General features: G+C 43.1%; 1 protein-coding gene across 1 annotated transcript in view; it reads left to right on the forward strand.

The window, feature by feature from the left end:
- Positions 1-4,905: 4,905 nt before the first annotated feature.
- Positions 4,906-12,355, forward strand: part of LOC103146612 (ephrin-B2a-like) — a 29,513-nt gene continuing 22,063 nt past the window's right edge. The window contains exon 1 of the mRNA XM_016677733.1: positions 4,906-5,043. Coding sequence (XP_016533219.1) covers positions 4,906-5,043 — 138 coding nt within the window. The remainder of the gene's footprint in view (positions 5,044-12,355) is intronic.

Here is a 12,355-nt window from a genome sequence, read left to right on the forward strand (position 1 = left end):
AATAAATAATATATAATAACTATATTTTGCACATCTTTCCCAGGGACACTCAGTACTGTTTTTGAGGGGTTTTTTTTTCAAATAAACTATTAGTCACACAGTTTAAAATAGTCAAGTAAGCAGAGTTAAAATCTCTGCTTAGACTTCGTAGAATTTGCTCATAAAATGTCATCGACTGGTTAAACCTCAGAGAAAACCAGTTATTTGTCTGAGCCGGTAAAAACTGATCAGTGCGTCTCCACTTGTTTTAGCTTGTTGTGTTGGAGGTGGTACATGTCTTGAAGTTTCACCAGAAATACGTCTAGACGTCGCTGAAAACCAAATAAAACTCCCTCGAAAAACTGTGCAAAGCCCCTCAGCCAGTCCAGAGTTTGCCCACCCACAAGTAAACATTTGATTTATTTATTTATTTTTTTTGTTGCTCCATATCTCCTCTCAGATCCAGACCCAAAACATTTTTTCCGTCCCATTTTCTCAGCACCAGCCCAGCCGGCAGGAGAAGGCAGCCAAGAGTCTCGGCCGCCGGGCTTAATGATGAATTGTGCAGATAAAACCTCTGTTGTGGAGCATTTAAGCTAAATCTTAAATAAACTTTTCCCCTAATGGCGAATCCAATCGTCTCAAAGGTCTTCGGCGCGGCTCGGGTCACGCCTCTGCAGCGGGCGGAACTGGAACACTTTATCACCGCGCAAAGTGACGGGAATAATTAGTTTTCTGCGTGTGCGTGTTTTCGTGTAAGTCTGCGGCGGCGGGGAACGGGCGACCCTCAGAGATACACATGTTTATTAGATGGTGGACCTCAAAGCTGCGTTTAGCCTCATTAAAGTGTTTGATTGTGCTGCACGTTCTTCCTTGAGCGCGTCGTTCATCACACGCGCAAACAAACACGCTTGTGTTCCAGCAGCTGGCAGGTTTTTGTCCCGTCTTAGCTCTCTCAGTGTTCATTAAAAGCTTTAATTAGACTGATGGGTGTGTGTAATTACAGTCTTTAAGATGTACAGCTCCTCTGCAGGCCCACTTCCTCGCCGCCTGCTTCCAGAAGTCACTGGGAAATCATACAAGGCTTTGTGTGTATTTAGAAACATTAACCTCCCGTAAGTTCCGTCTTTGACATTTGCCATTAATATCACCCGGAAAGGAGTGACATTTATGAGGCCCGTACCGCTTGCAGCCTTTGCCGCTCTTGGATTTTTCTTTCTCTTCTTTTTTTTCCCAGTCTTGCTCTTCCTCCTCCTTCACACGCTGGCTTCTGCTTTCCTTTCTCTTAATTTAGAAACCTGTCCCTTGTCTAAGCCGCCATCTTCCCGCCCGCTCCGGCTCACTCTCTCTCCCCGCTACGTGTTGCAGATCGCTGTCACGTTCCTCCCTTCAGACCGCTGACCCACTTCCCTCCTTTTCCGCATCGTTTCCAGATTCCTGTTTCGCCAGACGATTGTCCTTCAACCATGCAACTCTCGTCCTCCTCCTGGTGCCCTCTTTTCCATATTTCTGTTACCTGAAAAGTCCTATGAATCTCTCACGATGTTGGGATTAAGAGATTCGAAAGGCTGCTTCAGACGTTATGCTCCTCGCAAAAGACTTCACACCCCTTAATTAAGACTTTGCAATGTTACAACTAAAAAAAATATTTACCTTGTTAGGGAAAAAAAACTGAAAAGTGTGGCATGATTTCGATTCCTTCCCCTTGAGTCAAGAAAGTGTCTGGGGTAAATTTTTACCAGTTTTGCTCAACAGGGATCTGATATTTTTGCTCAAACTTCCTTACAAAAATTTCTCCAGTTCAGTCACATGTGACCTTGAGCATCTGTGAACAGCAAGGTTCCAAGTTTTGGCACAGATTCAAAGGTCTGGACTTTGACTGGACCATCCTAACAAGTTATAATCCTTTGCTCTTAGCCTTTGTGTATTTACAGTAGTTTTCCTGTTGGAAGTTGAACATCCACCTCAAGACTTTTATTAGGACTGCCCTGTTTTTAGCGCTGACCAGCTGTACGCTAAGCATGATATTGCTCCACATAATGTTTTCCATGCAGCCAAAATCAGTCCTATTTAGGTCAGCACGCCTTTGTTAGACTGTTTGCTAAGTTCCCCCGAACTGTAAACGGGATTTCTGCTCCTTTGTTAGCTAAAGCTGCTCGAGAGGAATGCTAACTGTTGTGCTTTGTTTTGATTCTCAAACACATGACACAAAACAGTGTCACCGAAATGTCTGCCAGTTGCTGAACCCTAAATAGCCTTTTCCGGCCTTTAGCAACCATTGAGTCAAGTTGCATTCCCAGCATTCCTTAATCGGTTTCGCACCAGTCCGCTTGTGGAAGTCAACATCGGCTGCAAGGTTGAGTCAAAGTCAGTCACAACAAGAACATCTCAGTGTGTTGTACAGACGTTTTGGCTTCAGATGCACGCAGAGCTTCGTGGTTTGTGTTTGTCGTCGTCGGCTGGTTTTGCAGAGAACTCGCGCCCCGTGAGGGTCGCCTCCTCCGTGTCTTCGACATGTTTCGCGGCGAGGCGCCAGCGCCGAAATCCTGCAATGACAAACAATGTCACAGTCAGGTTCTGCTTGTGAGGAAGCCCCCACTAAGAGTGGGAAACATTAGGGTAGTAATTGAAAGGAGAGGAGCTTCGGGAGAATAAAGTGATTGCTGCAGCAGACGCCTTATTGTGTTTTTTTTTTTTTCTTCTTCTTCTCTTACGGTGTGATGAAAGGATGATGGGGTGTCAGGAGACAAGTAGCTGCGAGTTAAGGTGGAGTTGTCTCTTGTTTTCCTCCTCGCTGCACTGAATTCACGCCTAAATTGAGCCAGTAAATCAGAATAATGTGAGACAGTGGGGTTTTTATGTAGCGATCTTGTGCTCACACAGGTATGTAAGTTTCCCTTTCTTTCCTGAATTTGTGAATGTGGGAGCGTGAGGCGTTTGGAGGACGACACAGTGGCTCAAAAACCATAGCAGGGTGACCAATTAAGGTATTAATCAAAGATGGATGCACGCTTGAGTGTGTGTGAAAACAGGGATGTTAACATTTGGTTTGTACATTTCGGATGACATTTGTGTGCATATCAGTGACAGTTATCAATATTATCACATATTTGTAAAGCTGCATTAAAAAGAAAGTAAAATTTTGGCTTCGTCAGACCGTAATTGATTCTCCAACAGCGTTGTAAAAGATTTCAGCCAGAACTGGATGTGTTCTTTGAAAAGAAAAGACTTTAGTTTTGTAGTCCATACAAATAGAAGATAAGAGATCGCATGTAGACGGTGGACTGAATTTTGCCGTAAGCTTCTCTGGTCGGTTTTCTTGTCATTTCACTCATTTTGAAGAAACTTCCAGCCTCCATTATGTCACTAGTCCCGTATTTTTTTAAATTACTGTTGATTCTTCTCACACTACCACTTTATGCTCTGGAATTGTTTGTACCCTTCCCCTGATTAATACTTTTATACAATTAGGTCATTTTGCAGACTCTGCAAACTATTGCTTCAACTAAAGAAACGATAATCCCACTAAGACAGCTGAGCTTTATTTCCAATTAATCAAATTCAACGAGGTATGAAGCTGTACTTTAATCAAAAGGTACTTTAACAAAGTATCAGTTTAAGGGTGCATGTATTTAGTAACAGGTTGATGCACGTTTTTTCTTTTTTTTTTGTTTACATTTCTTCACCTAATAGATTTATTTTTCTGTTTAATTAAGCAAGACATTAGTCTTTGCTTCACAAAAACCTTGTATTTGAACAGAAATCCATTGTAATTCAGTGGAGATGTTAGAAATGCAGTAAACTGAAAGGTTTGGTAGAAACCGGTAAATACGCAGCGTCGTCTTACCTAAGCACCTGCTGGGAAGTCGAGCCTTATCTTGAGTTTATGTTTGTCCAGGTAATTTCAAACATTAATACTAACCCTGGGAAATGTTACCTTGGTCATCACCAATAACTATAATCATACAATGCCTAAGTGAAAGTACAACCGCCTTAATGAAAACCCTGAATGAGTCCTATTGAGCTTTGAGGCTCGCTTGATCCTGAACTTTACTTTTATGAGCAAGAATGTTGACTTTTCTACATCGTTGCCCCCAACGCTCAGGGGTTGTAGAGCCAGTTGTACCACACAAGAACTGTATTTTATAAACACGTGTCAGTGGTGTATGGTAGCTTGTAGCTACCTTTCCATTACCAATGTGCGTGAAACTTTGTTGCTACTCCACAAATGTCGGAAAAAACACTATTTTGCAATTGCGTTGTTTCCATTAAATAAGAAGCACAAATCAAACCACACGTGAAAAAGGCAAGGAGTTATTTAAAAACATTCTGTGCCATGATTCTCCCACCACTTCCTGTTGTTTTCTTTGTCTTTTATGCCAGTAGCAACATCAGGTTGTTGATCACATGACTTGTGTGATGTGAAAAAAGTCTTTCCGTTCTGTAACCAACGGTGACATGTCAAGGTCGTGTCGCTCCGCTCTCTTCCTGCCTCACTCCCTCTTAACCCTACCAGCTTAGACGGAGAACCAGCAGTGACACAAACAAAAAAAAACGCATATCGGGAAGACAGGAGCAGTGACGGACTTTGCGAGTTTAACCCACATCCAGGTGGCCGCAGGAGGAGCAGACAACCAGAGGTGTTTCGATTTTATTCTGGGACCGACCTGGGAATAAAAGAGGCGGCGAAAATAAAATAACTCGAGCAAAGAGCAGGGAGAGACAGCGAGGAGGAAGCTACGACGCCGGCGCTGACCCATTTCTCCAGGCCTCAAGTGTTGTTCCTGATATAATGGAGAACGGCTAACTCGCCCGCTCGCACGCGCATGCGAAGGAGCCGAAGACGAACGGGCGCCGCCAGCAGACACCAGCGGATGAAGATGCGTGTAGACATGCACTGCTAAGGTCTGCGGACAGATAGATTCCATGCGAGCGCTTCGAGCCTTCCCTCTTACTCCGTGTGACTGCTGCAAATCTAGCATCACCTCCGCCAGCGCCGGGAAACATCCCACCGAGAGACGCTCGGGCTCGACCGTGAACCCGTTGGCCCGCTCCACGGGTTCCGTCAGCTCAACTCCGGCTATTCTTCCCCTCGGCGGCGACGAGGGGAAGTCTCAAAAGACTTCTATGCCTTTTAAAAAAAAAAAAAAAAAAAATAAAAATCACTTCTCTAGAAGTCACTCTGGGATTCACTGATAAGTGTTCATTAAGTATTGATAAGTAGTCATTGAAGTATTCATTCAGTATGCATGCAGATCCATGCAGAAGTGCACTTGACTGAGAGTTTCCAGTGGGTTTTTTTGGGGGAAGTTAACAGATAGACACACACACACACACACACACACACACACACACACACACACACACACAGAACGCCCTCGCTGCCCCGGGACGGGAGCATTGACCCAGTTGTAAGGAACATTGGTCATGACTGTCCTACATGGCCGGCACTTTACCAACGTTACACAAGGCTTATCCACCCAGTCACAGGGCCTCCTTTTAACGGCCGGCTCCCTCTTTTCTTTTGCATTAGCACTTTTAGTTTTTTTTTCTTCTTCTTCTCTCTCTGCTGCCTTTGTCCCTGTCGGCCTTTTCTTTTTGCTCCATTATGCACGTCTTTGCTCTGGCAGCCACATTAAGCCGGCATGCATTAAATTCCCAAAACGGCCAGTCAGACTTATTGCATTGATGTGGCCACGATTTGTTTTCTTGTCATTTCATTAAGCCAAGAATAGGCGAAAGTAAATCAGCCTCTGTGCTCACGCCTGCTGATCACCTTCTTTACTCTGTCTTCCTGTTCAGTGCGTGTCCGTGTATATAAATGCACATGCATGCATATTTATCTTTTGAAGGCGGCAAGCAGATTTAAAGACGCAGTGCAGAGATTGTTTGTAAATGCAGGGGCCCGCATGCATTCATCACGCATACATCAGGCCGTTGTGCTGCTGCAAACCCGATTATGAACCAGTGGATTTGTTGCTCCGACAAATACGCCATGACAGTCGTAAACATATCTGACCTCTGCCCGCATGGAACAGGTTAGCCACACATGCAGCAGAATAATTCCCAGATGGATTATCGGCATGATGCGGGGCTGTGTGCGCTTATGCAAACCGCAGCACAACAACATGCTTCGCTAGTCGGAGCTAAGTCACAAGCAACCAGGCTATCGGTTCCAGCACCATGTGTGCAAGTGTGTCACATGTGATGATCTGGAGCGTTTTCCACTCCTGTTTACACACACACACCTATGTGACAGCTTTGGGCCTAAACAGAGATAAAAACCTGGAACGTCACAGTGGCGTAACAAGGTAACCTTGGTAACAAGGTCCCAGGTGTGAGTCCCAGCTTGGATTTCTTTTACATTTTTTTTTTGCATAGTTCTCTCCAGGTATTCCAGCTTCCTCCCAAAGTCCAAAATCATGACCATTAGGTTAATTAGTTACTCCCCCCCACTCGCCCACTGAACCCTGGACATGAGCACCTCCACCCCCCATGACCCTGCATGGATAAGTCGGTACTGATAACGGATGGATGGACAACATTTAGATGTTTTATTCTGAAAAACAAAGGCAACTAAATCTCTACTACTGCCACAGAAACACAGAAAATAAATTATCTATGACCGATGTTTGAGGTAAACATTATGGTCATTATCTTTTATTATCATGTTATTGTTTATTTTTAATAAATTAATTACTATTAATATTTACGTTTATCATTTTATCATGTATTGTTAAGTACTTTACTACTATTTATTATTTTCTTTTTGTATCTTTTTTTAATAATTTGGTTATTTTCAAGTGCAGATCTTCTTATTAGAATAGCTGGCTGGTTAATTAGTCAGGCTGTCTGCTAAGGTAGCAAAATTGCTGCTTGTAGTTTATTAACAATAGTAGTTTTGAACCTTAAGAAATTTTAATAAGACTATAATAAGGTTGGTGTTTCTGTAGTTTCCACACAACAAACAACCACATTTTTGTTTTTTCTTCAAAACAAAGGAAAAAAAGTAGTAGCCTTTTTTTCAGCCAGCTGACTGGCAGTGTAAAGCGACAGGTTGGAGGAGCAGTAGCGCTGCGTTCAGGGTTCCCGTTCAGTCTGGAAAAATATGGCCTTTGATTTAAGTGTTTTTCCAGGTCTGGCTAAGTATGGAAAAAGAAAATAAAGTTTGAAATAAAACGTTTGCATTTCAGGACAATTTGAAGCCACCCATCCGCCCATTCCTCCATCCATCACTGCATCTGTCTATTAATCAAGCCATCATCCATCCATCCATCCATCCGCACGACCACACATCCATCTGTTTACCCTTGTTTCCATCCATCCATCTTTTCTGTCCTCCCTTCCTTCCTCTTCTTCACAGCTTGTAGTTTTCTTTAGGTTCCAAACCCAAAAGCCTCAGCAATGTGAAACGTTCCCAAAAATACATGCAGAAGAAAAGGGCAGAGAATCTAAAAACACGGACATGAACCCTGCAGCTCCCTCTGTCAGGGTGTCTGCAGGGTTCAGTCAGACCTTTTTAAGACTTAAATAAGAGAACAATTACTAAGTTAAATAGATGATTTGTGTTACCATGTTAATAACTTAAGCAAGATAGCATATCTTTGTCAGGTGTTTTCATTTAAATGCCTTCCTGCAGTGTGAAAGCTGCCTCATAGTGGTTACTAAAAGGTCCTTAAGTGCCTCTTTTAAAGCAAAACCTCAGCAGGGACAAAAATGCATTTTTTTGGTTTTAGCAGGTAGGTCTTTACTTTAATTGCCTGAAAAATAGAAGATGCAGTAAAGCTGAATATCCCTGGACAAACTCCTTCCAAATTGGGGTGTTTGCAGCCCTGCATCCGGAGGGTTAGTAGTTTTGTCTCAGTATAAAAACACCCACATTCCTGAGCCAGATTGACACGTCGCCGAATAAAAAGAAGCCAAGTAGCTCCCTTCTGCAAACCAAAGCCAAGAAATAATTTGAAAATGTTGATGAAAGAAGCAAAGAATGAACAAATGTCCACAATTCAGATGCAACCGAATGCAATTTAAGAGCTATTATGGAAAACATGGGCCTAGTTAAAGCCTTTCTGTGGTGCTTGCATCCTGAGAATATCCAACACTTTCTCTCCCATATAATTAAAATGACTTTAGGATCCGGGACGTTTTGCGGTTCTGAATCCTTAGTTTGCTTCTGTAGCCGTGACTGACTGATATGGAGGCCCGCGATTCATGTTTGTTACTTTGAAGGGGGAAGGCGGAAGTTTTCCGGAGATTGATACGAAGTGATTGGGAGTCGGCCGCTCCTCGGGCTCACAGGAGACGCAGGAGGAGGAGGGAGCAGGCAGACGGGGTGGTGGTGGGGGGGTTTGGATAGGTGGACAGTGGGTGGATGATTCTAATAGAACAAGATGGATGGAAGGAGAATAACTGCTGAGAATTAAAATGTCATCGAGCACAGAGGGAAAGATCAGCCGCACGCAAGCAAAGACACTGAGATCATTACCCCAGCTGTGTGTGTGTGTGTGTGTGTGTGTGTGTGTGTGTGTGGGTGGGGGGTCATATGAGCATGTACAAGGGGGTACATGTAGGACCCGCCGCCCACGGTTCCAGGGAACTACGTCTCCATCAGAGGAAAGGAAAAAAAATAAAAAAATACAGCGCCTTGCGTGATTTTATTTGATTTTTTCCCTCTGAATGGTCGTGTGTCCGCCTCCTGGGTCAGCATGTGACAGATCATGTGAGTTTAGCCTGTGACTCCAACACTGGCCCTGTCAGGTCCCGTCGCCTCCGGCGCTCCGCTCATGTGCAGGAGGTCGAGAGACGCAGCTTTAAAACCAAAGGACTGAACTGGAAATGATGAGCCGCAATATATCACGTCCATCAAATTGTTGTTGCTCTGCTGAATCCATCAGGACAAGAAAATCTATTTTAATTTCTATTGTTTTGTGTTTTTACCTTTCCAGTTAGCATGTTGTGTTTTGAGTTTAGCGAGTTATTATTCAGCCTTAGCAGGTCTCTTTGGGGTGTGCTGATCACAAGAATGATTTTAAAGTTTCTAATCCTGATATTTACGGTTTTTGAAAGAAGTTCAGGAATGTCTTAAGCGACGCTCCAGCTGGTGGTTCTAGTCTGCAAAGGGTTTGTTTGACAGAACTCATTGGATTTGAAAAGACTCTGGAACAATGGAGAAGGTCCAAGAAACTCATTAAAGATTAGGAAGATTATAAACTGCTGGACCACCAGTGAAACCGACATTATGTCAGCGATTATAAAAATAAATGAGACCCATGCTCCAAAACGGACATCTTCGAGTTCAACATGGACACGTTCCTCTGGAGAAAAAGCTTTAAATATCTGGATGAGATAAAGGGCGTTTTCACGCTCGATAGTCCGGTTGACTCGGTTCGATTGGGGATCAAAAATGGCAACATTTGTTACATTTTCAGCTGGTGCGGGTCACTTTCACCATTTCTCCCGCTAACACTAGACTTGCTCATCTGTTTAGGTTGTATTTACCCAGAATGCCTTGCGCTATAGTTCTCTTCCTGCTTTTCGGAGCGGTCTCCAGTCCGCTTGCGTCCACAAACCACACAAGAGTTCACTTGAACCAAACCGAGACTTCAGGTGAGGTTTACGCGCGGGGACCAGAGCCGGTCTGTTTCGGTTCAAATCAAAATTCGATTCCGCATTCACGCCTCACGTCTTAACTTTCTATTCAAATGAACTTAGTTTGATTAAAGTGGACTAGACGAGGCTGGTGTGAATGAACCCAAAGTTTCAAACCTGAGAAATTCTGAAACAAATGTTTGGACACGGAGGTGGCCGCATCATGATGTTGGACTGTGTTCTCTTTAAGTAGAAAAGGTATTTCCCTTTTTGAACACCATGTTTGTTTTGTTTTGTTATACAGAATTTTAAAAGAAAGAAAAGAAAGGAGGAGGAGTGCTATGTTAATATTAAATCAGGTTTCCTAACAGGACCATCATCCCAGCCTCAGTGGGATTACATTTTCCATTTTCTTTCTAATATGATCTTAACTCTCTGAGCTTAGTGTTATTTAAAGTTTTTGAATGCAAGCATGTTGTGCCAGAAGATTCTGGGTGGCTTCAAAATGTCCGCGCTCAAGGAGCATTTTACTAATTTAACCAAGTAATTTTGACCCTGTACACATTGGAAAACAAAACAAGAAAGGAGTAAACTCAGACTTCTCAAAGTTTTATGGTCAATATCTTAATACTCTGGAAAGAGCGCAGCTCAAATAAACCTTTAAAAGCTACAAATTAAACCAGCTTTGATGTGCACGACGAGTTTATATAAACTTCTGACCCAGAAATGTATTTTCTTAAACTCCACCAAAATATCTCTGGGTGCTATATCAGGCTGCTTGGCTGTTAGCGAGCAAATATTTCTGCGGTTCAGGTTGTTGTTTTTTTTATCTGCACAAATCTCTTAGGTCATGCACATAATAAACTTATTCTGCTCTCAGACCTCTGGCATACCGTTACCTCACCGTGCAACAGAGGCGCCAATCACTCAGACGTCTTTGTTTTAGGAACGTACTTGTTTGTAGCCGGTCCGATCTGCGGACCAAAACCACCACAACACAGCCAGACAGGGAGCCTTTTGTCTGCAACAATAGAACAGGAAAGCTTGTTGCCCCGTTCGCAGCAAAAAGAACGAAAAAAAAAACAAAACAAAACTCTAAAACGTCATGCTATATTGGAAGTAATGGTGTGTTTGGTGTATAATTGAAGGTGGAATGCAAGTAAAAAAACAACAATATACTGGGCTTGTGAGTCTGTGTGTTGGTTTATAAGGGGAGCTAAAATAATGCCTGTTCTGTTCCAGCACACAACTTAATGTCTTTTGCCACCGTGGCGAGGTAATGGCTTGCGATAGCTTCGTTAATGCGTCATAGCCAGGTTATAAAAGTGTCATAGGAGATTTATGAAGACGGTTTTAGTTACAGGAAATTTCGACGGCAAGATCCGTGCTTTTTTTTTTTTTTTTTTTATAGAGTAAGAAGGGGACACAGCGAGAAGGAGAGAGCGAGATTGCATCCTTAAGCGTCGCCTCGGGGGAGAGGAGATCAGGTTTTTCATGCTCTTCATCATCTAGCCTTTAACGGGAAGGATTCAGCAAAGCCCACCTTCGAGAACCTTCTGCACACACACACACACACACACACACAAAAAAGTCCCCACCAGTTTTCCAGCCCACCCACGTGGCGAGGCTTAATGTTGTTGTTGTTGTTTAGGAAAAATCGGCACAAAAGCTAAACAATTGGAACCCAAAGAAAATCAGGATTTTAAAGACAAAGCTACACATTTTGGTTTTTATGTTGATTTGCACAAACACACACCAGCCTAACTAACCTCAGGATGCAGTCATGTGCCCCCCTGCGTGACGCAGATTTCTCCCAGTCACTCGTTCTCGTCGGAGACGGGCGCGGGGCCTCGCTCTGTCCCGGCAGGACGCGGCACAGAGCGGCAACCCGAGCGTCCCGGCTGCAGCTCGGCTATTTATTCATTCTGTTTGTTGTGTAATCTGCCTATTTGATGCGGGTCAATTTTGCTCGCTTTAATCTTACTGCCATTAGAATAAAAACAACAAAAAAACCACCCCGAAGCCTTTAAACTCGAAGCATGTGTGGGAAGTGAAAGGGGGGAACGGCCGTCTGTTTGGGAACGCATTTGGCAATTAAACTCTATCGCATAAAGCTCCTCCTTTGTGCCTCCAATTATGAGAAACAAAAGTATAAAAAGTGACGCTGATGACATTAATTTATTTTAATTTAGCAGGGACACGTCTCTGTTGTGGTAAGCAGGTCTAAAACCAGAGCTGACGCTGCAAAGGGAGGCACATTACCTCCGTTTAAAGCCTCGCTTTGCCAGGAAGGTTTGTACTATAAAGCAACAATCATTCAGATTCAGTCAGTGATGTTCATTACTTCATTGCAGCATGCAGATATTTTTCTTTACTCCTTGTTTTTATTTCCAGGCTCTTAATTAAGGAATTAAAATAAAGTCTTAGAGATGCACCTGTCAGGAATCTTTTTTCTGGGTGATACTGATTTTTTTGATTTTCTTTCACGTTCCAGTTTTTCCCCTGAAGAACTACAGCGTATTTGGGTCCCTTGATAGAGTTTGATGTTATGAATCCAACAGTAAGATGTGGGGATTAAAATATTATCCCCATTTATGCATCGAAGCCCTCAACCTTGATCTGATTCTTACTGAAGTCAAATCAAAGTGCAAAAAATTGCGTTATCTGTCGATGCGTTTACAGTCGGGGAAAAGAGAAGTGAGTTTAAAAATAAATGGGATTCAGCTAGACGAGGGTAAAATTATTTATTCAGGGAATATTCACTGGGAGGAATGAATATTTAAGCGTT

Source organism: Poecilia formosa, unplaced genomic scaffold (assembly GCF_000485575.1).
Source record: "Poecilia formosa unplaced genomic scaffold, Poecilia_formosa-5.1.2 Scaffold163, whole genome shotgun sequence".
Lineage (NCBI taxonomy): Eukaryota > Metazoa > Chordata > Actinopteri > Cyprinodontiformes > Poeciliidae > Poecilia > Poecilia formosa.